The 27,194-nt window shown below is 50.9% G+C and overlaps 1 protein-coding gene across 1 annotated transcript; it reads right to left on the bottom strand.

Moving 5' to 3' along the window:
* Positions 1 to 287: 287 nt before the first annotated feature.
* ARF3 (ADP ribosylation factor 3) lies at positions 288 to 27,194 on the bottom strand. Its single transcript, XM_062203743.1, has 5 exons — positions 27,064 to 27,194; positions 5,071 to 5,311; positions 4,168 to 4,278; positions 3,804 to 3,928; positions 288 to 3,250 (listed from the first exon to the last, which is right to left on the bottom strand). Exons 2-5 carry the CDS (start codon positions 5,216 to 5,218, stop codon positions 3,089 to 3,091), a joined length of 546 nt encoding a protein of 181 aa, XP_062059727.1. The 5' UTR covers positions 5,219 to 5,311; positions 27,064 to 27,194; the 3' UTR covers positions 288 to 3,088.

The raw sequence follows: 27,194 nt of genomic DNA, 5'->3' as shown, positions 1-27,194 counted from the left end.
GGTCGAATTCATTACACTGCCCGTTTTGCCTTCATGCTTACTCACTGCCAAAGCCCAGAACTCGATGGGTAACAGGACCTCAAACCATGGATAAGGGGACTGCATTCAAAATTAGAAAAGTTAAACCCTTCGGAACCAGAGGAGCACAAAAGTCACAAAGGCTTCACTCTGGGTGCTCCCTCTGGGGTACAAGGGGAAGAAATAAGCTGTGTGGAGACGGGTTAGGTTCCTCCTTTACTAGCCTCCCCTCACCGCCCCTGCCCCAGGCACGTCTGCCTGCTACCCCTCTGCAGAGACAGAAGTCTGGAGAGAAGGACCACCACCAGGACTGCCCTCACCATGGGGCCGCTGTCCCACAGCCGCTGCACACCAAGGAGGAAGGCCTGCTCCAAAGCTGCATAAAACGAGTTTAATTTCCAACCAGGGTCACAGTCATCGCGTTATCCCACATTTTGAGCAAGGATAGCGAACGTGAGTTATTAAACAAACAGTCCACATTCCAGAGGAAGAGGAAAAAAAAGAGAGAAAAACCAGTTCAGAACTGCAGTTACCACTGTAACACCACAAACTTGGGCAAGTGGGTGGGTGGGTGGGTGGGTGGGGGAGTCCCCGGGAAGAAGAAAGCTGGAATGAGGGGAAAGCATAAAACTAAACCCATCAGAAGAGAGCGAGAGAGGGAGTGGGCAGAAAGGAATGAAACCCAATCCTGAAAGAGCTGTCTGGTGAATGGGAATGTACAAAAGACCACCCTGTGCCAAGGGCCAGGCGGCAAGGGACATCACCAAATCACTACTGCCTCCTGCTGGACAGACCAGGAGCAGAACTGAGACAGCCTCCAAGGCTGCTTCCTAACACCCTTGCCCTCCGTGGGTCCCTGGAGCCCCAAAAACACCATGGGGTGAGGCCTGAAGTAAGGACAATGTGTCTGGGACAGGCATCTAATTAAAGAGGGATGGAGAGGGCGTGAGGAGGTGAAAAGGCAAAGTCGTCACTGGCCATGAAGATACAGGGAGGGGAGGAGAAGCATAAATAGGGAACAAGGAAGAAAAGAACAATAGGCAACAACACTGAATGCGCTGCGACGGCAAAGGGAGGCACTGAGAAGGAGGGGCAACCGGGACGGGATAAAAAAAATATCTTAGGAAATAGGGCAAAGACAAAATATAGAGGAAAGCATTTGTGTGGTCAGAGGAGTGAAAGCATTTTGAAATAAAATAACCCCCCCAGTATCCCACACGCTACACACACACACACACAGGCCTGGACAACAAGATAACTGTATACACCTGCTGCATCTTGGGTAACACTTTGCTAAGTAACTGGCACTGAGGGAGACAACCCTGGACCCTCTCTCTCACAGTTCAGTCTGGAGGGGGGTACTGGGGACTGATCTGCTTGCTGTAGAAAAGGTGGCAGGCAGCCAGGCCCCAAACCTGGGGCTTGAGGCAGCCCTTCTGGGAAGGGGTCCTTTAGCTTTGCTGGGGGGGGGGGGGGGCCTCTGGGCCCCGACCTTAGCGAAAAAGGTTATACAGACAGCTGTCTTAGAGCTCAGGGCGCAGCCAGCACACACAGGAGCCCACAGAACAGCCACAGCTTAACAAGAACTGCCCAAGTCAAGACCTCCTGCCTCCTGTAGACAGAGATGTGGTAGCAGCAGCTTCTGGACAACTAGGTAATAACAGGCAGAGGCTCTGACTGAAGGCGCCAACAGCCCACCAGCACCAACAGCCACTTTAAGGTCCTACTTCCTGCACTCCAAGCCCGAGATCCATCCATTTACGAGAACTGCATCAAGGACAGGGGAAAGCTGTTGGGTGGAAGGGGTAGCAGTTATGGACTAATGCCCAGGAAACAGCCGAAAACCCTTTTCCTTGAATACATTCTGGACTTGGAAAAGAGAGCTAGAGAACAGAGGGCTCCACACGGAGGCCTGCTGTGTCGTTCCTACTTGGCAGCACTCAGCAGCCCACGCAGGGAGCCCGAGCAAGGCCAGCAGAGCTTCCCACAACGGCCACGTGCACCACCTGACCCTCCAGGTCAGCAGGGCTGGGAGGTGGGGACGGGGCTGACCCTGGACTCACCTCCTCCTAGCAAAAGAGAAAAAGATGGGACACCTGAGGCCCTCCCTACTCCACGTCCCCTTCAAGCTCCTGAGCTAAGAACGGTGGGGAGGACCCATGGAACACTCTGGGCTGACACAGGAGTGGCCTCCTCTCTCCTGCCCCCTAGCAGGGCAGGGCAGAATGGCATCTCCTTGGGAAGAGTCATCTGGAGATAAACGTCACCCCCTACACTCACACACCCTAAACAGAGGAGAGGGAGCGAGCTACAAGGAAGATGGGGTGGCGAAGAATCCAGCATCTGTCCTACCCGGGAAAATATAACCTCTGCAGAGAGCAGAGGAGCCAGCCCGAGGCCGGGGTGGTCCAGCCTGACTAAAACCTGCCTCCCATCTTCCCTCTACCTCACCTACACCTGAGGGGCAGGTGACAGGCTCCAGGGGGCAGCGTCCTGGCTGCAAACCCTGAGCTGCACTCCCTCGCCTCCCTGCTTCCCCCATCCCCACATATATATCTCTCTATACATGTATATACAGGCGCACACATGCACGCACACACAGAGGCCCGTGCAATTCCCATGTAGAGCAGGGAGAGGGTGGCGAAGGAAAGGAAGACAGGGAGGAGGTGAGGGGCTTGTGGGGACAGGGAAAGGACTCAGATGCCAAGAGCACAGCAACCAGTGCCAAACGAAGAAAACGGAAAGAGTACTCCACCCTACCTCCCAAAACCCAGAGGGTGAGAGAGACGGGGGCCATCCCATGAAACCATAACAACCTTGTTTTTGTTTTAAATCCGGTAAATTGGAATGATTCATCATCAGGACAGCAATTGGGGACTGATCATGTCAGTGGACGCGGGATTGAAGGAGAGGGAAGGGGGCAGGGGAGGCGAGGCTCTTGCTGGGCATGCGGACATGATACCCACGGCCCTGGCCACACTTGCAATGGGAAGGCAGGGGTGGGGCTGGGGGAGGGAGACAGTAGGTATGGCAGGGATTGATGGGGTCATTGGACAGGGCTGCCTGGCTCTCACTTCTTGTTTTTGAGCTGATTGGCCAGCCAGTCCAGGCCTTCATACAGCCCATCCCCGCTGGTGGCACAGGTGGCCTGAATGTACCAGTTGCGGTGACGTAGGGAATGCAGGCCCAGCTTGTCCGTGATCTCAGCAGCATTCATAGCATTAGGCAGATCCTGGAGCACAAGGGAGACACACAGAAAGGAGCCTCAGGATCTTTCCAAGGCTTCTCAGGGTACCTATCTACCAAAGATATGTGTGCTAGCACCTTCTCCCCTCCTGCATTATGGGAAACCCCCAACAAGATTCTAAGGAGCAACTCTGGACTTAAGTCACCCTTGGATCCCTGGACCAGATCCAGGGCACCAAATAATTATTCTGATGAGATGGAAACCAAATAAGGGGTTGGTGGAGAGTGGAGGGGTGACTGACATCCGCCCAAGTATCCAACCTGACAGCAGGAACAAGGGACCAAGGTGGAAAACAGGAAAGACCAAAGAAAGATTTGAGGTGTTGTATGTGGGTGGACATACTGCTAAATGGGGCTGGGTGGGGAGTGAGGATGGGGCATCAATTGACTGCTCATGTTTCCCATACTTCCCACACTGAGAGCATGGTCACAGGGCTTCCCACACGATGCAACCTAAGGCCTCCACATGACCTCCACAGCCAGACTGCCCTCCCCCCAGTTCCGGGACCAGGGGTAGGGGGTGGGAGGAGAAGTCTCACCTGTTTGTTTGCAAAGACAAGGAGCACAGCATCCCGGAGTTCATCCTCCGCCAGCATCCGCATCAGTTCCTCCCGGGCCTCATTTACTCGCTCCCGGTCATTGCTGTCAACCACAAATATCAACCCTAGGGAAGCAGAGCATGGGCTACACAGACAGGGAAGGTGCGCCCATCCCACCACCGCCACCAGCAAAGACAGCACCCTCCTCACACCCTCCAAATATCTGCTCCCTTTCCTCTTGGCTATGACCCCCGGGGAGCTGTAGCTGGGCAAGTGTTTCCTGCCCACAGCCAAGGAAGGCAGCCACACACTCTGCTCACACATGAACCACCCAGGCCACTCCCAGGCACTTCATCTGCCGTACCTTGGGTGTTCTGGAAGTAGTGTCTCCAGAGGGGCCGAATCTTGTCCTGGCCACCCACATCCCACACTGTGAAGCTGATGTTCTTATACTCCACCGTCTCTACGTTGAACCCTACAGGAAAGCAGACAATCACCATAGCATGCAAACAGTACCCCGAAGGGTTTGGGTCTGTTCCCTTAGCCGCTAGGCCATGACACCAACAGTGGAAAGCTAAGCCATCCTCAGACCTTGTGACCCCTGACCTGGTAGCCCAAAGGCCAAGAAGACAACCTAAAGTAAGAAGCAGACGACAATGAGGAGTTCATAGTTGACTGAGAAAAATGAATCAATCGTCCCCACTTGTCTGCTCAGCCTTTGGCTCTTCTTCCTACAAAGAAGTGACTCAGCTCCACTCCTGTACCTTGGCCACCAGAGTCTGTCAGCTAAGGTGGGGCCTGCAGGGCAGTGAAGAAAGAGAAGCAAGCTATGATCCCGGGAGTCCCAAATGCAGAACCAGCCTCCAAGGACCTGCAGCCTCACTTGCAACAAATGTTCTCCCTCCCTTAGGCAGGTCTTAACCAGGATCAGCTGCCAAAGATCTAACCCGAAGCAATCCCAGGCCTCTGGCAGAAACATCAAAGCCCTTCACCTGCTTTCCAAACAACACAGAGAACAAATCAACGCTGGTGCCCGAGGGCAATGACTGAGTGCCAGGCTGTGGAAGTTCCCGCATCAGGGAGGGCCCGAGTAGGTGGGCAGACAGCAGCCCCAGCACCTGCTAGTAAACTGAACAATCATCCCACTCTGAACCCCACAGGTCGAATGGGCTTGCCGGGGGAGAAGAGGCCGCACAGGGGGTCCAGGAATAGGTTCTGGCCCCGCCCCAGGACTGCACAGAAGCCTGCCTCCGAGCTCTGCCCTTACCGATGGTAGGGATGGTGGTAACGATCTCGCCCAGCTTCAGCTTGTACAGGATGGTGGTCTTCCCCGCGGCATCCAGCCCCACCATCAGGATGCGCATCTCCTTCTTGCCAATCAGGCTCTTAAGAAGGTTTCCAAAGATATTGCCCATGATCACAGCAGCTGCTTTCTGAGGGCAGTGGGGCCCAAGTGGGGGCAGTGGCAACCTGGTGCTGGCCTGGTCCCTGGTGTGGAGGACTTGATCCTGGGCAAAGGAAATGCAAACTCGTTATCACCTCCGCTTGTTAAGGACTTCACGTGAGTGGAATCTGCTAAAGTCGTCGCTGAAATTCATCCAGGACAACCGAGAGTCCGAAGGCCCACTCAGACACAGCCTGAGCACAGACAGAGCAGCGAACACTCAGCTCCTCGCTCTGCCAGTAATTTAATCGTGTGACTGGGCAAGTTACTTCACCTTTCCCTATCTGCACCTGTGAACCGAGGGGGTTGAACCAGATGATTTTTAAAGTCCCTTCAGTTCTGACATTCTACACTGCACCCCAAGGCATTGAGAGCTCCTTAATGCTCATCCCCCTCCCAGCCTTACCCTGATACTTCTGGAAAGGGTGGGAGAGGAGAGACAGTGGAATGAGGAGTGGCTCTGTGACTGCTGACAAGGTTCAGGCTTGCCAGGTTCCCAAGGTTTATGCTCTCGCTCTGATCAAGAGACTGCTTCTTCCCGTCCTGTATAGTTAGTTCTACAATTCCATCTTCTTTCCACACCAAAATACATGAGGGAGAAATAAGAAGGCAGTTGAGCTTTCACACTATGTAAAATGCCAGCTGCTGACACTGCACCTGCCCATACAACACTGACAGCCAGGAGGTGACACAGGGACAGGCTATCCTTCTGTCTCAGCCAGGGAAATCCTAGGTCCACAACGGCCCATCCAGACTGTTCCACAGGTCACCTGCAGCCAGGTGCTCACCTAGTCCCTGCAGAGCAGCCAGAGTGATGGTAAATGTTAAAACCAACATCAGGTCACATGGCTCTGTTCAAACCCCCGCTCCTGGCCTCACAGCTCCTTCTCAGTGTGGCCCACAGCCCATGGCCACGGCCTACAGGGCCTCACACGCTCCACACACCCCTGCTTCTCTTGTTGGATCTCCTGGCACTCTCCCCTTTGCCTGTTCCATGCCAGTTCCCCAACACTGTCCTGCCTCAAAGCTTTTGTTCTTGCCTGGAGTGCTCCTCTCCCAGATAACTTTCATGGATTATGTATGCCCTCACCTCCTTCAGCTATCTGTTTCTTTTTTTTTTTTTTTTTTTTTTGACAGGCAGAGTGGACAGAGAGAGAGAGACAGAGAGAAAGGTCTTCCTTTGCCGTTGGTTCACCCTCCAATGGCCGCCGCGGTAGCGCGCTGCGGCCGACGCACCGCGCTGATCCGAAGCCAGGAGCCAGGTGCTTCTCCTGGTCTCCCATGGGGTGCAGGGCCCAAGCACTTGGGCCATCCTCCACTGCACTCCCTGGCCACAGCAGAGAGCTGGCCTGGAAGAGGGGCAACCGGGACAGGATCGGTGCCCCGACCGGGACTAGAACCCGGTGTGCCGGCGCCGCAAAGCAGAGGATTAGCCTAGTGAGCCGCGGCGCCGGCCTCAGCTATCTGTTTCAATGTTTCGACATCACCTCTCAAAGAGGTTTTCCATGATGACCTATATCACACACACACCCCACTCCCTATCTCATTTATCCCACTATACTTTTCTTCAGCCCACTTACCCTGGCACACTGTATATTGTTTCTTGTCTTATTTTACTATTCCTACTACAGTGTAAGCTGTTCACTGCTGTGTCCCCAGTACCTAGATCAGAACCTTGCACATAGTAGTTGAGTAACAACTGACTTCTAGGGTCTACACAAACTTCACTGGCAGCTCACAGAGACTGAATGCCTGGTATGGAGTAGGCACTTCACAAATACTTGCTGAAAGGGAAGGGGGGGGCACTAAGAACCTCTGTGAAGGTACAAAATGGCTGTCTGCACACCCCAATCATTGCCTCCAAGAGACAGAATCACACATTCACTCACTCTTCCTTCCTTGTAGCCCAGAAGAGCCACGTGAAGTACATCTTTGAAGCAATAGTGAAATGGGGCTTCAGAATCAGCCATGCCAGCCAGTCCTCTGTGCCTGCAGGAGGCATGCGTTAGCAGCCAGCTTATTCAGCAATCACCATATGCCAGCTGCTGGCTTTCTCTACAGAGACTGCACACTCACTCCACACCCAGCAGGCGAAAGGACGGGCCACGACAGAGTGCACCCAAACCCAAGAATGCGAAAGGCGGATGGGGGGAATCTACTCACAAGCAGAAGCATGGGGGTTTGGAAGGAGCTTGTTTTTTTCAAAAACTTCTTTGGGCTTGTATTTTGGTATTTTTTTTCCCCTACTCAGTTTGCAACAAATTCCAGACCAGTGCAAAGAAGTCAGATCAACAGCCCCTGGAGACCAAAGTACTAGTTTCTCCAAAAAACAGAAACAATGAGTGTTTCATCTTCAAAGGCCTCCCCAGACATCCACTAATGAGACAGGCGTGGCATTCCCAGCAGGTTCCTCAGATGAGCCCTGCCCCTGACCCGCAGGCCTAACACCCTAGGGAGCAGGCCTGGCTCAACCGCAGCCAAATCGCCCACTAGCCATCCTCCCTGCCCTTCCTGCCACTACCCACCCAGGTAGACAGATGCCCAAGGATCCCAGAGGCAGGAGGGACAACTGCCCAGTTAATAAGGTCAGATCTCACCAGCCCTGGAAATGTGGGATAGTTAAGACTTCTGATTCTGGCCAGTGCCGTGGCTCACTTGGCTAATCCTCCATCTGCAGCGCCGGCACCCCGGGTTCTAGTTCCAGTTGGGGCGCTGGGTACTAGTCCCGATTGCTCCTCTTCCAGTCCAGCTCTCTGCTGTGGCCCAGGAGGGCAGCAGAGGATGGCCCAAGTGCTTGGGTCCCTGCACCCACAAGGGAGACTGGGAGGAAGCACCTGGCTCCTGGCTTTGGATCAGCACAGCGCCGGCCGTAGCGGCCATTAGGGGAGTGAACCAACGAAAGGAAGACCTGTCTGTCTTTCTATGCCTATAACTCTCTGTCTCTCTCTCACTAACTCTGCCTGTCAAAAAAAAAAAAAAAAAAAAAAAAAAAAAAAAAACTAAAAAAATTTAAAAAACAAAACAAAACAAAAACCAAAAGACTTCTGATTCTGCTACCATGGCCTCCAGAAATGCAAACCTTGCCCAGGTCTTCCTGGTCTTTACTCTGCCTCCTGCACAGGTGGCCTTGCCTTCAGCTCCAGATAATATGGATATTTGCTTCATAGGTTTGGTGTCAGACTTCGGCCGAGGTTCTGAGGAGAATTTATACCACCCAGCCAGCTGCCTTGCATGATGAAATGATAACCAATCCTGAGCACAGCAGCAGTTGAAGATGTAAGAGGATTATACTTGCCCCACAACACACACACACTGTCCCTTCATGTGCTTCTTTGACAAGCCATAATGCTGAAGTCCTGGTTCAAAGGCTGATTCCCGGGGCCAGAGTTGTGGCACAGAGACAGTGGGTTAAGCCACCACTTGTGACACCAGCATCCCATATCAGTGTGCTGGTTTGAGTTCTGGCTGCTCTGCTTCCCACTCAGCTTCCCGCTGATGCACCTGTAAAGTGGAGGGCAGCCCAAGTACCTCGGTCCCTGTTACCCATGTAGGTATCCCTGGAGTTCCTTGCTCCTAGCTTCAGCCTTGCCCAGCCCTGGCAGGTGTGACCATCTGGGAAGTGAACCAGTGGATGGAAAATCTCTCTCCCTTTTGAATAAAAAAATCTTCTAGGGGCCAGCGCTGTGGTGTAGTGAGTTAAAGCCCTGACCTACAGCACTGGCATCCCTTATGGGCACCAGTTTGAGTCCCACATGCTCCACTTCTGATCTATCTCCCTGCTCATGCACCTGGGAAAGCAGTGGAGGATGACCCAAGTCCTTGCCCCTGCACCCCAGTGGGAGACCCAGAAAAAGCTCCTGGCTCCTGGCTTCAGATTGGCTCAGCTCCAGCCATTGTGGCCATTTGGGGAGTGAACCAGCAGATGGAAGACTTCTCTGTCCCTACCTCTTTCTGTAACTCTTTCAAATAAATAAAATAAATCTTTATTATTAAAAAAAAATCTTTTTAAAGAAAAAAGCTGATGCCGGTGACCTCTTCCTATTTCCTGGCATGCTGTACCCAGCCCCTAAATGATCTGAACCACTCAGGGGGTCCCTACGACCTTAGAAAAGTTTTCCTTCTTTCCTAGTGTGTATATCTGCTGTCTCCCCAGTGTGACTACATATTCCCTACTGGTAAGGACTACTCTGCCCTTACCCCTGGTGCCAAGGAACAAAATCACACACGCTGGCTTACTCAAGCCTCATGTAGGGATGTCCTCATGTTATTTCTCGCGCCCAGCAGTACCTGGTATCTCCATGTAATCCACAGATGGCTGCCTTGGTGTCCTGTTAATTCTCAGACATTTTCTGTGCATATCTGACCCCAAGACTGGTGTAGGAACACTATAAAGGGATTGGAAGACTGTAATTGGCAGAATTTTCTCTTGCCACTTAATATGCAATGAAAGAAAAAAAAAAAGTATAAAATATCTGGGAGCTACCATGTGTCCCTCTGGGGCTGCCCAGGGCCTTGAAATTAATGAACACTATGACTTTAAGCCTAATTGGGAGCTCGACTTAGAAGGACATTCCAAAGAGGAATGCTTCCTCTGTCCTGCCTGTTAGCAGACGGCATGCTGCCCCACCACTAGGCAGGAGCGGCTTGCAGCTTTGTGCCATGAACACAAGACCTGGCTATCCAGCTAACACTCACCCTCACAATAATGTATTCCCAGGAAAAGCTATAGGAAGCAGAATGGCTAAGAAGCCTGCTTTCTGCCCTCCCCGTATGGACTGCACAGCCTATGGTTATGCTTTCACCACAGATGGTGCTCCTGTGTTGACAGGGCAAGATGCCAGGGCTCCAGGGGCTGCTGGGAACCAGGAATAGCAGCTAACACTGAAGGTGACTGGTTCCAGATGAAAAATGGAATACGGTTAATAGCTCTGTGGACAAAAATGTTGACAGTGCAACTCTCCACTTTATAGTCAGAAACTTTTGTTATCAGGGCTAAGAGCCGTATGAGCTTCAAAACCGTGATCCTGTAAAATCTGTGAGAGACGCTGCAAGAACTCAATCAAACACACCGCATGTTTTTTTTTTTTTTCAACGACATCTCACCTTTTTAAAAAGATTTATTTATTTATTTATTTATTTATTTGGAAGTCAGAGTCACAGAGAGACAAAAGCTGAGAGAGATCTTCCATCTGCTGGTTCACTCCCCAAATGGCCACAATGGCCAGGGCTGTCTCAGGAACCAGGAGCTGCTTCTGGGTCTCCCATGTGATTGCAGGGACCCAAGCACCTGGGCCATCTTCTACTGCTCTCCCAGGCGCATTAGCAGGAAGCTGGATCAGAAGTGGAGCAGCTGGGACTTGAATCGGCACCCATCTGGGATGCTGGTAGTATTGCAGACAGCAGCTTTCCCTGCTATGCCACAACACCAGCCCCACATTGCACAATCTAAGCTTCACATTCACCCCTACCACTCCAGGAGAAGCAAGCTGCTGCTTTGGCTGCTCTCTTCACAGCTTGAGTGTGTTACAGGAACACACCTGGTCACAGCCCAAGTGTGCCACACATACTCTCCCCTCCACGATTCTAGGGACCGACTCAGGCCTGTGGCCCAGGACATCACTGAGAGAATTCCTGGCCCGGCACCACCTCCTCCTCGTCAGTCTCCAGGGAATGGAAAATCAGAGTCTCCAAAGCCTCTGGTGCCAGGCAGGATGTGGTAAAAACAGCTTTGTCCAAAGATAATTTGCAAATTAAGACAGCACTAATAGAGATGCTATTTTTAGCACAGCTAAGCAAACAAGCCAGTATCACTTAAGAAAACAAAATAGGGTATGCCTGTATTTTGTTTCCTGGGTGCAGCTGGCTTAAGGCATCTGTAAACTCCAACGGTTTTGTCTCAAGAGCACTGAAATCAGAACACGAGAACTCCTGGCTCAGCAGCTCAGTGACTTCCAGGGGACTCAGACTGTCTTCCTCTCAGTATCCCTAGTTTATTATAGTCAGTGCATATCTAACAAGGCTATTAAATTCTTGCCTTTGGAATGTTTCTGCCTTTGTGAAACTCAAGTCTAGCAGGGAAGAATAGAAAACAAAAGATTATAAGATGATGTGAGAAGATGGGGACAGAACGCGTGAACAGTTAACGATGGAGGGGAAAGGACAATTCGCAGGCAGGATTTTTAGGTCACACTTGAGCTGACTCCTGAAGAATCCAAAATACCCAGACAAGAAGATGCGACGAGGCGCAGGCAATTAAGCGGCTGCTTGGTGTGCCCAGCTCCTCCAAGTCTCCCCTGCTTCTGTTCCCAGCTTCCTGCTAAGGTGCACCCTGGAGGGCAGCAGGTGATGGCTCAAGTACTTGAGTCCCTGCCACCCTCATGGGAGACCTGGATTGAGTCGTCAGCTCCTGATTTTTATCTGACCCAGACCTGGCTGTTGTGGGGCATTTGTTTCAAATAAAACAAAAATAGTTTTTTAAAAAAAATAAAGAAAGAAGGAATGCAGAAGAGAAAACAGTATAAGGGGCTGCCGCCTGTAGTGCCAGCATCCCATATAGGCGCTGGTTCAAGACCCAGCTGCTCCATTTCCAATCCAGCTCTCTGCTATGGATGACCCAGAAGAAGCTCCTAGCTCCTGGCTTCGGATCGGCACAGCTCCAGCCAATGCAGTCATCTAGGGAGTGAACCAGTGGATGGAAGACCTCTCTCTCTCTCTCTCTCTCTCTCTCTCTCTCTCTCTCTCTCTCTCTCTCTCTCTGTCTCTCCTTCTCTCTCTGTGTAACTCTGACTTTCAAATAAATAAATAAATCTTTAAAAAAAAAAAAAGAAGAAAGAAAACAGTATGAACAAAGGTGTGCATAAACAGACTGGAGTGACAGATAGCACTTTTTATTGGGCAAAGCCAGGCGCCAACTGGGAGGTAATTGATTTGGATGCAGCACTGTGAGTAAAGGAAGTGATGAGAGATGGAGCTGGAGAGAGAAGCAGGAGCTGGATCATAAAAGGCCTCAAAGGCCAGGCTGAGTAATGTAGACAGACATGTTCATGCAAATGACCTCACAAAAGGTCATTCTGGCAGCAGTTTCAGGAATAAATTAGGAAGGTGAAAAACTGGAGACAGCAGGTTAAGTCACAGCTTAAGCAGCTTGCATCCCATGTCAGATTGCCTGGTTTGAGTACAGCTACTCCTTGCTTCCTGACCAGCTTCCTGCTCATGTGCCTGGCAGGCAGCAGGGCATGGCCCAAGTACCTGGGTTCCTGCCACCCACATGGGAGACTGGGATGGAATTCCTGGCTTCTGGCTTTGCCCTGGCCTAGCCTGGCTGTTGCAGGCATTTGGGGAGTGAATTAGCAGATGGAAGATCTGTGTGTGTGTGTGTGTGTGTGTGTATATATATATACACACATATATATATAGATATATATATATATATGTCTCCCTTTCTCTCTGTTGCTCTGCCTTTCAAATAAATAAATAAATAAATCTCTTTTTTTTTTTTAATTTATTTATTTATTTGAAAGGCAGAGTTATTTGAAAGGCAGAGAGACAGAGAGATCTTCCATCTGCTGGTTCACTTACCAAGTGGCTGCAATGGCAGAGCTGGGCCAATCTGAAGCCAGGAGCCTGAAGCTTCTTTGGGGTCTCCCATGTGGGTACAGGAGCCCAAGGATTTGGGCCTTCTTCCACTGCTTTCCCAGGAACATTAGCAGAGAACTGGATAGGAAGTAGAGCAGCCAGGGCTCAAACCAGCGTCCACATAGGATGCTGACACTGCAGTCAGAGGCTTTACCCACTGTGCCACAGCACTGGCTCCAATAAATCTTTAAAAAATTAAGTTAAATTGGGCCGGCGCCATGGCTCAACAGGCTAATCCTCCGCCTAGTGGTGCCGGCACACCGGGTTCTAGTCCTGGTCGGGGCGCCGGATTCTGTCCCGGTTGCCCCTCTTCCAGGCCAGCTCTCTGCTATGGCCCGGGAGTGCAGCGGAGGATGGCCCAAGTGCTTGGGCCCTGCACCCGCATGGGAGACCAGGAGAAGCACCTGGCTCCTGCCATCGGATCAGCGCGGTGCGCTGGCCGCAGCGGCCATTGGAGGGTGAACCAACGGCAAAGGAAGACCTTTCTCTCTCTCTCTCTCTCACTGTCCACTCTGTCAAAAACTTAAAAAAAAAAAAAATTAAGTTAAATTTAAAAGGTAGGAAGGAAAAGCAGAAGAGTCAAAGACGATTCCCAGGGCCCAGCTTTGTAGCACAGCATGTTAAGCTGTCACCTGAGATACCAGCATCCATGGGGAAAGCACTGTGCCGCAGAGGGTTAAGCCATCCCATATGGGTACCAGTTCAAGTCCCGGCTGCTTCACTTCCCATCCAGCTCCCTGCTAATGTGACTGGGAAGGCAGTGGAAGATGGCCCAAGTGCTTGGGACCCTGCACCCACCTGGGAGACCCGGATGAAGTTCCTGGACCCTGGTTTTGGCCCAGCACCCCATATGGGAGCACTGGTTCAAGTCCCAGCTGTTCTGTTTCCAATCCAGCTTCCTGCTAATGTGGCTGGAGAGGAAAGGATGCCCCAAATACTTGGGCTGCTGCCATCCATGTTGGAGACCCAGATGGAGTCTCAGCCTGGTCCAACCAGGGCTATTACAACTATTTGGGGAATGAACCAAATATGGAAGATAGAAAATATCTCTCTTACACTTCCCATCTCTCTCTCTCCATATATCTGCTTTTTAAATAAATCTTTAAAAAAAAATGATTCTCATATTTCTGGTCTAGGTTACATTTCTTTTTTGTTTTATTTATTTGAAAAGCAATTATGGAGAAGGGAAGAGCGAGAGAAAAACCTTCTATCTGCTGGTTCACTCCCTAGATTGCCACAATGACCAGGGGCTGCACCAGGAGCCCAGAAGTCCATCAAGTCTCCTACGTGGGTGCAGAGGCCCAAGCACTCGAGCCATCCTCTTCTGCTTTTCCAGGTGCATTAGCAAGGAACTAGATCAAAAGTGGAGCAGCCAGGATTTGAACTGGTGCCCATACGGTATACCAGCGCTGGATTAACCTGCTACACCATGGAGCAAGTCCTGACATTTCTTCTGATAGGAAATATAAGAGGAACAGATCTGAAGGTGAAGAAGTTTGTTTTTTATTTAGAGTTTTTTTTTGTTTTTGTTTTTGTTTTTTTTTGACAGGCAGAGTGGACAGTGAGAGAGAGAGACAGAGAGAAAGGTCTTCTTTTTGCAGTTGGTTCACCCTCCAATGGCCGCCACGGTAGGCGTGCTGCGGCCGGCGCACCGCGCTGATCCAATGGCAGGAGCCAGGTGCTTATCCTGGTCTCCCATGCTGGTGCAGGGCCCAAGCACTTGGGCCATCCTCCACTGCACTCCCTGGCCACAGCAGAGAGCTGGCCTGGAAGAGGGGCAACCGGGACAGGATTGGTGCCCCGACCGGGACTAGAACCCCATGTGCTGGCGCCGCAAGGCGGAGGATTAGCCTAGTGAGCCGCGGCGCCGGCCAGAAGTTTGTTTTTTAAATTAAACACTGGGGGCCAGCGCCGTGGCTTAACAGGTTAATCCTCCGCCTTGTGGCGCCGGCACACCAGGTTCTAGTCCCGGTTGGGGCGCCGGATTCTATCCCAGTTGCCCCTCTTCCAGGCCAGCTCTCTGCTATGGCCCGGGAAGGCAGTGGAGGATGGCCCAAGTGCTTGGGCCCTGCACCTGCATGAGAGACCAGGAGAAGCACCTGGCTCCTGGCTTTGGATCAGCGAGATGCACCGGCTGCAGCGGCCATTGGAGGGTGAACCAACGGCAAAAAGGAAGACCTTTCTCTCTGTCTCTCTCTCTCACTATCCACTCTGCCTGTCAAAAAAAAAAAAAAAGTAAATTAAACACTGGGGCCAGTGCTGTGGCATAGAGGGTAAAAGCCACCGCCTGCAGCGCTGGCATCTTATGTGAACACCAGTTCAAGTCCTGGGTGCCAGCTCTCCACTACATCCTGGGAGAGTGGCAGAGGACATGCCCAAGTCCATGTGCCCCTGCACCTGCGTGGGAGGCCTAGAAGAGGCTCCTGGCTCCTGGCACAGCTCTGGCCATTGCAGCCAACTGGGGAGGGAGCCAGCGGATAGAAGATATCTCTCTCTGCCTCTGTAGCTCTGCCTTTCAAATAAATAAATCAATCTCAAAATTAATTAATTAAACACTGATTTTGAGGTGCTAAGGTATGAAGCTCAGGAGACAAGTCTGGGATGAGTATTTGGGAGTCCTCTGTGCAGATGGTAACTAAAGCCATAGGAGAAAAGAGAAATCAACATGACCCAGGCCAGCAGCAACTGCCAGCTGCCTACCCAGTACTCAATCTCCCCTTTCCTCCTAAAGAACCCCTATTTTGTTCAGATCTAGGGACAAAGCTTGAGATGTTCTCAGTGAAGATGGCCCTTCCTCATCCCTAAGGAATAAAAAATTGATCAGCCTACGGGCCAGCACCATCGTGCAGCAGGTTAAGTTGCCCTCTGCAGGGTCAGCATCCCACATGCGCACTGGTTCGAGTCCCAGCTGCTCCATTTCAGATCCGGCTCCCTGTTAATGCGCCTGGGAAAGCAGTGGAAGAAGCCCCAAGTGTCTGCGCCCCTGCCACTCATGTGGCACATTAGGACTGGTTCCTGGCTTTGGCCTGACCAGGTCCTTGTGGCCATTTAGAGAGTGAATCAGTGGACAGAAGATCTCTCTGTGTCTCTGGCTCTCCCTCTGTCACTCTACTTTTCAAATAAAATAAATAAATCTTTAAAAAGAAAACCTAGGTCCTTAATAATATCAAGCTGGTAGTTTAAAAACAACAAAAAACAAGAAGTGTTCTGTTCTCAGACTATTTTTAACTATGGTTAAATATACATAAAATTTACAATTTTAAACATTTTTAAAAGACACAGTTGGTGTGTGGGGGGGGTGCTGTGGTGTAGTGGGTAAAGCCACCACCTGCAGTGCTGGCATCCCATATGGGCACCAGTTCGAGTCCCAGCTGCTCCACTTCCGATCCAGCTCTCTGCTATTATAGCCTGGGAAAACAGTAAAGGATGGCCCAAGTCCTTAGGTCCCTGCACTAGTGTGGGGGACCGGGAAGAAGCTCCTAGCTCCTTGCTTCAGATCAGCCCAGCTCTGGCCATTGTGGCCATTTGAGGAGTGAACCAGTGGGTGGAACTCTCTCTCTCTGTTTCTGCCTCTCTGTAACTCTGCCTTTTGCCTTTCAAATAAATAAGTAAATCTTAACAAACAAACAAACAAAAAGGTAATTTTAGGTGCCAGTGCTTTGGTGCAGTGGGTTAAGCTGGCATCCCATATGGGTGCTGGTTTGAGGCCCAACGACTCCATTTCCAATCCAACTCCCTGTTGATGGCCTGGGAAAGCAGCAGGAGGTGGCCCTTGTGTCCTTGAATCCACGTAGGAGACCCAGATGAAGGTCCCAGCTCCTGACTGGCCCAATCTGACCACGTGGTCATTTGAGCAGTGAACCAGTAGATGGAAACACTCTCCCTCTCTCTCTGCCTTTCAGATAAATAAATAAATCTTTAAAAAAGTAAATAAATAAAAGGTGAGTTCAGGGGGTGAATATCTGCCTAGGATTTAAGACACTGTTTGGAAAGTGCCCACCCCACGTCAGAGTGCCGGGGTTTTCTCCAGCTGCAGCTCCTAATTCCAGCTTCCTGCTAATGAAGAGCCCGTGAGGCAGCAGTGATGCTTCAGATGGTTGTACTCCTGTTACTCACAGGGGAGACCTGGACTGGGCTCCTCACTGGTTAGCTCTGCCCCTCCCTGTAACTGGGAGTTAACTGGTGAATGGGAGCATGCTGTCTCTCGTGCCCACTCTCTGCCTCTCAAATAAACTAAATAAAAGAAGGGTTTGTTTTTTATAAGAAAAAGCTGAGTTTATTTTGACAGAAAAAAATTAGAAATCACACATACATAGGATATTCAAAAAGCCCATGGATGCGCCGGCCATTAGAGGGTGAACCAACGGCAAAGGAAGACCTTTCTCTTTGTCTCTCTCTCACTGTCCACTCTGCCTGTCAAAAAAAAAAAAAAGTCCATGGAGAGGCCAGCGTTGCAGCGCAGCAGGTTAAGCCTCTATCTGTGACACCAGCATCCCATATAGGTGCCGGTTTGAGACCCGGCGCTAGACTTCCAATCCAGCTCCCTGCTAGTGGCCTGGGAAAGCAGCAGAAAATGGCCCAAGTGCTTGGGCCCCTGCCACTCATGTGGGAGATCCAGAAGAAGCTCCTGGCTCCTAACTGGCCCAGCTCTGGCCATTGTGGCCATTTGGGGAGTGAATTAGTGGATAGAAGATATGTATCTCTCTCTCTGCCTTTCAAATAAATGAATAAATTTTAAAAAAATAAGTTTGTGTAAAATACATATTACGAAAAAGCTGCTGGTGGATTTCCGTTTTTGCACCAAAATAAACTTATCTTTTCATTTTTTGGTGAATTTGAGGACTTTTCTATCTAGGGATAATGTATATAGTGCAATTAAAGAAAGGATAAAAGGGAGAAACTTGGGGAACATCAGCATTTAAAGTAGCAGGCAGAGCTCTCTACTATGGCCCGGGAAGGCAGTGGAGGATGGCCCAAGTCCTTGGGCCCTGCACCCGCATAAGAGACCAGGAGAAGCACCTGGCTCCTGGCTTCAGATCAGCACGATGTGCTGGCCGCAGCGGCCATTGAAGGGTGAACCAATGGCAAAAAGGAAGACCTTTCTCTCTGTCTCACTATCCACTCTGCCTGTCAAAAAAAAAAAAAAATTATAAAGTAGCAGGCAGGAGGCTTGCTGTGGTACAATGGATTGAAGTTTAGGCTGCTCTACTTCTGAGCCGGCTTCCTGCTAATGTGCCAGGGAAGGCAGTGGAAGATGGTGCAATTAGCCACCCACGTAGGAAACCAGGTAGGGTTCCTGGCTCCTGGCTCCTGGCTCCTGGCTCCTGGCTCCTGGCTCCTGGCTCCTGGCTTTGGTTTAGCTCAGCCCAAGTTGCTGCAGCCATTTGGGAAGTGAACCAATGGATGGAAGTGTTCTCACTCTCTCAGCTTGTCAAATAAAATAAATAAATCTTCAAAAACCAATAAATAAAGTAGCATGCACAGATGGGAATTTGGCCTAGCAGTTAAGACATCACATCCCACACCAGAGTGCCTGGGTTCAATACCCAGCTCCGGCTGCTGACTCCAGTTTCCTGCTGAATAAATCTATTCGAACCTTTCCTCTTGACGAAAGTTGAAGCAGAAAGTCTATCACATAAAGTGAATACATCATGCTGTGTCAAATAGATTTCTGACATCAAGTACATTATGTGTGGATCTGATGAAAGGAACATTTGTCTGTGCAAAGCTGTTTCTGAGAAGCTGGGCGTGCTTACATCATGAGAAAAAGCAAGCAGATTATAACCAGAAGTTAAAGGAGAAATTTGCACACCACCCTCATGTAAAACGTGGATCATCTTTGACATCCACCAAAGCCAGCCAGATTCAGGAAGAGCCCGTTGTGAAAGCAGCTTGTTGACAAAGGGAAGTGAACTGCCCTAAGCACACAAACCTGGAACAGTGCCAACTGTATTTGAGAGGAAGAAACATGTAAGGGCTTTCAAATGAATAAATAAATGTATCTTTTTAAAAATGCATTTATTTATTTGAAAGAGTGACAGAGAAGGGCAGAGGGAGGGAGTGAGAAAGAGAGAGAAAGCAAGAGAGGGAGGCAGAGAGGGAAAGAAGGAAAGAGGGAGCGAGGGAGAAAGGGAGAGGGAGTGGTTCTATCCAAAGGCTCATTCCCCAGATGCCTGCAACAGTCAGTGCTGGGCCAAATTGAAGCCAGGAACTTCCATTGGGGTCTTCCATGTGGGTGGCAGGGACTGAAGCAGTTGGGCCTTTACCTGCTGCCTCCCAGGCAGTGTATTAGCAGGAAGCTGGATCATAAGTGTGGAGTACGGGCCAATACTGTGGCACAGCAGGTTATGTCACCACCTGCATACGATGCTAGCACTAGCACTCCCTAGGAACACTGGTTCGAGTCTGGCTATTCTACTTCCGTTCCAGCTCCCTGCTAATGTCCCTGAGAAAGCAGCAGCAGATGGCCCAGCGGATGGGAGATTGATATCTCTCTCTCTCTCTGTTATTTTGCCTTTCAAATAAATATATGTCTTTTTAAAATGTGTGGAGTAGGTGGGGCTTGAACCAGGCACTCTGGTATGGGATGAGGGTGTTCCAAGTAGCAGCTTAACCAGCTGTGCTACAAAACCAGCACCACAGATTCTTTTTTTATTTTTTTTCTGGAACATTCTGTGACACTGACCTGTGACCAAAGCTTTCAGCTTGCCCCATTCTTAGACTCTTACCAGCTTCCTGCTGCTACATCTCCTGATGCTCTGTGGCTGCTCCAACTCCTGTATTTATAACCCTGGATATCCAGTACAATATACTTTCCCAATTATAGAATCTCTGAAAAAATCTATCAGTAATTAGCCTTTGCCCCCAACTGGTCCCATGGCACATAGAGCTGACAATGAACAGATGAAACAGGAAGCCATGATTTGATTCAGACAAAGCCGTTCCATATAGAACAAGCTAGTGATACACAAGAACAGGAACTGTCTACCACGGGGAGTGAGCTCCTCAGACACCTCTCTCCTCTAGGACTTACCTATTCACATGTTTGTCTGTCTCGCTTTCCAGAGCTGGAACTTCCCAATGTGCCTCCAATGCACTACAGGTCTGCTAGAGATATCGATCCCATCAGCCACAAGATGGCTGAGCAGGAATTAGGGCGTCTAGACACCATGGTCCAGTCCTCTGAGTTTGCTAACAGTTGTGTCCATCTCACAAGGACCATTTTCTATGTGTGCCATGAGAGGAAAAAGGTTGGGAAGTAGCTCAGCAGCCTGTGAGTCCTTTACCACCAAGGATTATACTTTACTCATGCTAAATGTTCCCAGAATCTAGCACCACAACCTGTCCTACCATGCTTGGTGATGGATATGGCTATTGCACAGTTCTTTTCTTTTCTTTTTTTTTTTTTAAGATTTTATTCGGGGCTGGTGCTGTGGCATAGCAGGTGAGGCTGCTGCCTGCAGTGCCGGCATCCCATATGGGCACTGGTTCAAGTCCCGGCTGCTCCACTTCTGATCCAGCTCTCTGCTATGGCCTGGGAAGGCAGTAGAAGATGGCCCAAGTCCTTGGGCCCCTGTGCCCACGTAGGGGACCTGGAAGAAGCTCCTGGCTTTAGAAGAGGTTCCGATCAGCGCAGCTCCAGCTGTTGCGGCCATCTGGGGGAGCAAACCAGCAGATGGAAGACCTCTCTCTCTCTCTGTGTAGCTCTTTCAAATAAATAACAAATAAATCTTTAAAAAAAAAAAAGGATTTATTTTATTTATTTGAAAGAGTTACAGAGAGAGGGAGAGACAGAGAGGTCTTCCATCAGCTGGTTCACTCCCCAAATGGCCACAACGGCCGGAGCTGGGTCCATCCGAAGCCAGGGACCTTTTTCAGGTTTCCCATGCAGGCACAGGGGCCCAAGGACTTGGGCCATCTTCTACTGCTTTCCCAGACCATCAACAGGAAACTGGATCGGAGTAGAGCAGCGGGACTCAAATCAGTGCCCATATGGGATGCTGCTGCTGCAGGCTGGGGCTTTAACCTGCTGTGCCACAGCACTGGCCACCATGCACAGTTCTACTGAGGTGGCAAAACTGGAAGATAGAATTCTAAGGAGTCAGTGTTGTAGGGTAGCAGGTTAGTTGTTGCTTGCAACACCAGCAGCCCATATCAGAGCACTGGTTCAAGTACAAGCTACTCTGCTTCTGATCCAGCTCCCTGCTAATGCACCTGGGAAGCAGTGGAAGACGACCCAAGTACTTGGGCTCCTGCCATCCATGTAGAGACCAGGATGGAGTTCCTGGCTACTGGCTGCAGCTTGGCCCAGCCCTGGTTATTGCAGCCATCTGGGGAGTGAACCAGTAGAGGGAAGATTATATATATCCACCCCTCTTTCTTCCTGCCTGCCTTTTCAGTAAATAAATACATCTTTTAAAAAAAAAAATATATATATATATATATATATGTTCTATAGATAGTCCATGATCCTTCCCTTGTATGTGACAAACTGAAGAAGTAGGAATGGGAGTTGGGTGCAGTGGTAAAGATGCCAGGTAGGCAGAAGGCTAATCCTCTGCCTGCGGTGCCGGCAAACTGGGTTCTAGTCCCGGTCAGGGCACCGGATTCTGTCCCGGTTGCCCCTCTTCCAGTCCAGCTCTCTGCTGTGGCCCGGGAAGGCAGTGGAGGATGGCCCAAGTCCTTGGGCCCTGCACCCGCATGGGAGACCAGGAGAAGCACCTAGCTCCTGGCTTCGGATCAGCGCGATGCGCCGGCCGCAGCGGCCATTGGAGGGTAAACCAACAGCAAAAAGGAAGACCTTTCTCTCTGTCTCTCTCCCTCTCTCACTATCCACTCTGCCTGTCAAAAAAAAAAAAAAAAGATGCCAGGTAGGAGCCGGTGCTGTGGTGTAGCCGGTAGAGCCGCCGCCTGCCTCACTGCCATCCCATATGGGCACCCAGCTGCTCTACTTCCGATCCAGCTTCTGGCTCCTGCATTTGGATCGGCATAGCTCTGGCCGTTGCGGCATCTGGGGAGTGAACCAGCAGATGAAGACCTCTCTCTCTGCCTCTAACTCTGTCTTTCAAATCAATCAATCAATCAATTTTTTTTTTTTTTTTGACAGGCAGAGTGGACAGTGAGAGAGAAAGACAGAAAGAAAGGTCTTCCTTTTTGCCGTTGGTTCACCCTCCAATGGCCGCTGCGGCCGGCGCACTGCGGCCAGCGCATCGTGCTGATCAAAGCCAGGAGCAGGCGCTTCTCCTGGTCTCCCATGCAGGTGCAGGGCCTAAGCACTTGGGCATCCTCCACTGTCTTCCCGGGCCATAGCAGAGAGCTGGCCTGGAAGAGGGGCAACCAGGACAGAATCCGGCGCCCCAACCAGTACTAGAACCTGGTGTGCTGGCGCCGCAAGGCGGAGGATTAACCTCTTGAGCCACAGCACCGGCCAATCGATCAATCTTTAAAAAAAAGATGAGAGGATACCTGCATCCTACCCAGCATTCCTGCTAATGCACACTAAGAGAGGTACCAGGTGATGGCTCAAGTACTTGGGTCCCTGCTACCCAGGAAGAAGACCTGGATTGAATTCCTTGCTCCTGGCTTCATGTTGGCCTACCTATCCCTGGCTTTTACAGGCATTTTGGGGAGAGAACCAGCAGATGGAAAATTTCTCTCGCTTTCTCAAGCAAATAAAAATGAATAAAGCTTTAAAAAAAAAAAAAAAACTGGAGAAGTGGTTTGCATGCTCTCAGATCCCTAGAGTTTCTTGGAGGGGACTTAGAGGCTGCCTGGGGAGAGGGAGACAGAAGAGGGGCTCTCATACCCCTCCATTCTCCAGCATCACAAGAACTACACTTTTATTCATCCTACATATTAGACTTTAATTAAGGTTTTATTTAAGGTAAAATTTGCTTTAAAAAAAAAAAAAGCTATGGCAAAGTGAGAGCATGTTGAAGTTTCAGCATTCATGCTTGCTGCTCATATACATGTGCTGATAAAAGGGTAGAGTGTTAAAGGTACCACAAGATCTGCCATCCGTAGCCATTTCACCTTTCTTCAGGAACATGGGGATAATGCCAACTCCCTGAGACCTTGAGCCATTTCCTTTCCTGTCCATATGGTGTGGCCCACAACAAAACTCTAACACAGTCACTGAATCCCTACCTCGGCCAATTCTTCCCCAGACTATCATGCGAAGCCTTCAGACATTTGTAGGGCACTTTCCCAATGTTCCCCATGCCTTTTCACTACCAGAAAGTTTTCTGAGTTGGCACTGTAGTGTGGTGGGTTAAGCCACCACCACCTACAAAAGCAGCATTCCATATGGGCGCCAGTTCAAGTCCTGGCTGTTCCACATCTGATCCAGCTCCCTGATATTGTGCCTGGGAAGGCAGCAGAGGATGGCCAAGTGCCTGGACCCTTGCCATCCATATGGGAGACCGGGATGGAGTTCCACACTCCTGGCTTCAGCCTGGCCTAGCCCTGGCTTTTGCAGCCATTTGGGAAGTGAACCAGCAAACAGAAGATCTCTATCTCCTCCTCTCTGTAAGTCTGCCTTTCAAATAAATACATGTTTTAAAAAATTAAAATTAAAAGGGGCCGGTGCTGTGGCATAATGGTTAAACTGCTGCATGCAGTGCCGGCATCCCATATGGGCACCAGTTCGAGTCCCGGCTGCCCCACTTCCTATCCAGCTCTCTGTGGCATGGGAGAGCCATGAAGGATAGCCCAAGTGCTCGGGCCCCTGCACCCGCATGGGAGACCTAGAGAAAGCTCCTGGCTTCTGGCTTCAGATCGGTGTAGCTCTGGTCATTGTGGCCATCTGAGGAGTGAACCAACAGATAGAAGACTTCTCTGTCTGTAACTCTTCCTCTCAAGTAAATAAATAAATATTAAAAAAGAAAAAGAAGAAGGTCTGATAAGGAATTAACAGATATCACAATCTCTGAATCTCTAAATGAGGCCAATTGGGATGCTACTTTATGGACGGGCCAATCATACCTCAGAGTCAGGCTGCTTTTTCTAATATGAACAGCAGCCTGAGCTCCGTGTCCTCACCCTACATCCAAGTGGTTGGCTCAGCGCCCTGCCTTGCTCCAGTGTCACCTCCTACTCAGGCAGCAGGAGCCGCCTCTGTGAGGCTCACACCAAGCAAAGATCTCACTGCTCTTAAGCCTCCCTACCACCAGCACACACCCAGGGCTACAATGACCCCTTTACACAGGAGCCTCAGGCAGCACATTGCTCCTTTGTAAACCTCCTCTCTTTTAAGGCAGTCCTGACTGTTCCTAGTATGATGATTACTATTATGACAATGGGTTATTAATAGCAGCTAACACTTATTTGGTGCTTACTATGTGCTCTGTAAAATACTAAGTACACTTATGATCTCCTTTAATTCTCACAGCCCTACTATCTTCTTTACGGATGACAATCAAGCTAAGAGAGAGGGAATTTTACCAAGGAAAAAGCAACTAGTACCTAGCAGAAGCAGAATTTGAACCCGTTTTGTCTGATTCCAAGACCTCCTCTTTCTTCACTACACCACTCTAAAATTACCTGCAAACAAACATGGCAAGGAGAGTCCAGCAGAGAGATACACTTTGAACTCAGGGCTGCCTCTGAATGCACTCAGGGGAGCTGCTCCCACCATTTCCCTCAGTTATATGCCCAGCTTTAACAAATCTTAGAGAAGTTCCTCCTACCGAGCACATCCCGCCCTCTCTCCTCTGAGTCCATTTCCTCTTCTGACTTGGGTGGAAAGGAGGAGGGCAGAGGAACACACTGCAGTTTGACCCTTTGTGGACTGCACACTGCACTTCCACCCTTCCCAGCCTGCTCTCCTTTCGGCACGACAGCAGCTTCCACGCACTGCTGCCACTTCTGCGCCAGGCACCACGCACATGGGCCCTTCCCCCATCAGCTCCAGGTCACAGACACCACTTGGGAGGACCTGGGTCTCATGAAGAGAGCCCTTTGCCCACAGGGGTAACAGGAAATCTGGGATTTCAGATAAATAATGGCTTTTTGCTCGCAAAATATTTTTTCTGTTGGGGCTGGTTTCCATCATCTCTGCCAGTTTTGTGCCTACTGAGAAGGTGGAGATGCTAAGGTCGCTCGGTTATGAAGGCCAGAAGCCTTGAATCCTAGATCAGCTATTTCTAGGCACTTTCAGTAACAGCCAAGCAACATCTTCCCTTTTTCTTAAACTGTACTGAGTTCCATCCATTCACACGTTGCATTCATTATGAGCGCCTACTGTGTGCCTAGGCATTGTGGGAACTGAGATAAAAATCCAATTCCTGCCGGCGCCAAGGTTAACTAGGCTAATCCTCCACCTTGCGGCCCCGGCACACCGGGTTCTAGTCCCGGTCGGGGCACCGATCCTGTCCCGGTTGCCCCTCTTCCAGGCCAGCTCTCTGCTGTGGCCAGGGAGTGCAGTGGAGGATGGCCCAAGTGCTTGGGCCCTGCACCCCATGGGAGACCAGGAGAAGCACCTGGCTCCTGCCATCGGATCAGCGCGGTGCGCCGGCCGCAGCGCGCGTACCGCGGCGGCCATTGGAGGGTGAACCAATGGCAAAAGGAAGACCTTTCTTTCTGTCTCTCTCTCACTGTCCACTCTGCCTGTCAAAAAATTAAAAAAAAAAAATCCAATTCCTGCACACAAAAAGCTTTCGTCTCTTTGGAAAAGCCAGATATATACATAATTTTTTTTTCTTTACTACGCAAGGTAATAATTCTATGCTGGAAGGCAGAGGGCATGTGAATTGGATACATGGGAGCCCTTCCTGGCTGAATTCAAGGTCAATAATTCAGTCTGTGAAACGCTGCACTTCAGATGGATTACTTTCTTTCTCTAAAAGAGCTTTTGACAGACATGGTGTCCAAACTCAGGTCCAATGTGCAATGATAACCCTGGGCCAGTCGTAACAAGTGGAGATCCTTTCTCACCAGCAGGCCCAAAACAAAATGGCAGCGAAGGCGATCACCACCTACCCAACTAGATTCTGTCCCACTGCATTGACCCCAGGCAATCAGACTCCCAATAAAAGTTTCATGCTTTGGACCAGGGGTGACCCAATCCAACAGAGGCAAATAGGGGTTTTAAATTACACCTCTCCCTCACCCGAGTGACCGGCTATTGCTTCTCACTTGGAACCAATAAAACACTCCTCCACCTCTACCACCTTACTCCGCCTGGCCTCGCCTGGCCTGGCCAGCCGGGAGCCCACTGGCAGCACAACCCAGAAAGCATGGAACTCCTCCCAAAGGAGAGCTTCCAGCAAGTGGCCCTTTGCAACTGGAAACTACAACTCCCCACCTCCCCCCCTCCTCCCCTCGGATGCCTGGCATTAGGCAATGTCTCCATTTTCTGTTCCGGGAATCCTGGTACTTCCTAAAGAAGGAAAGCCTATTGGAAGACACAAACTCAGGGCCTGTGACAAGATGCTCCCTCCTCCTGTGAGACCGCCCCCGCCTCGCCTGGGGGAGGAAGGCACCACCTCCCCTCTCCAGCCGTGCAAGATCAGATGCCCCCCTCTCCCCCCTCCCCCTCCTCTCCCCACCTGCTGCCCTCTTCCCAACCTGCGGCTGCCAGCCAGGACCCGAAAGCGCAACCTCCACAAGAACAGCACGCCCCTTGAGGGGACCCCCACCCGGCTGGCCCCCCACTGGCTGACCCCAGGCTCCCTCTCCCTACGCACCCCGGCCCATGTAGGGGGGAGGGGTGTCAAAAGCGCCAGGCTTTTCTCTGGTCTCCTTTTGCTAAAGTGGGGGGAGGGCGAAGGAACAAGGGCGAGCAGCATTCCCTAGCCCTTTCACAGATTAACAAAAAAAAAACAGCCCTCGCCGCCTCCGCATCGCATCTCCCCGGACCGCTCTCCCCCCACCCCCACCCCCGGAAAGCCCACCGCCTGCAAGGCCAGGAGAAGCTAACTGCAGCCCAGGTGGCCCCCTTGTGCGACACGTAGGACAAACCCGGGTGCGCCCCCACCCCCATCTCCGCTCCGCGTCCTTCCAATGCGGAGGCAGCCCTGGGGCTGGCCTGACGCCCCCTCCTCGCGATGCAGGTGGGGAGGGCCACACCGCCTCTCGCCAGGCAGGGCCGGGCGGTGGCCAAAGGGGCTCGATTCCCTCAGCCCCCACCTGCGACCGAGCCCCTTCTCCAAGGGAACCCACCTTCTCCCCTCAGCCCCTCACCTGGTCCCGATCCCAGCTCCGCCGCTGCGACCGCCGCCTCCGCCCCGCAGGTTCCGCCGGCCTCTCGCTCCGCTCCCTCCCGCTACCCTTGCCGACTTCGGCTTCGCTGCTCCCCCAGCCCGCTCCCCGGT

The sequence above is a fragment of the Lepus europaeus genome, chromosome 10 (genome assembly GCF_033115175.1).
Source record: "Lepus europaeus isolate LE1 chromosome 10, mLepTim1.pri, whole genome shotgun sequence".
Classification (NCBI taxonomy): Eukaryota; Metazoa; Chordata; class Mammalia; order Lagomorpha; family Leporidae; genus Lepus; species Lepus europaeus.
This window is presented reverse-complemented; position numbering and strand designations above follow the sequence as displayed.

Bases quoted from the DNA above. Each gene is read 5' to 3' on its own strand.
- ARF3 (XM_062203743.1), bottom strand. From the start codon at position 5,218: ATGGGCAATATCTTTGGAAACCTTCTTAAGAGCCTGATTGGCAAGAAG. The intron at 3,929-4,167 runs GTACGGCAGATG...CTGCTTCCCTAG, and splicing joins CTACTTCCAGAACACCCAAG to GGTTGATATTTGTGGTTGAC. The intron at 3,251-3,803 runs GTGAGACTTCTC...CTTGTGCTCCAG, and splicing joins TTGTCTTTGCAAACAAACAG to GATCTGCCTAATGCTATGAA.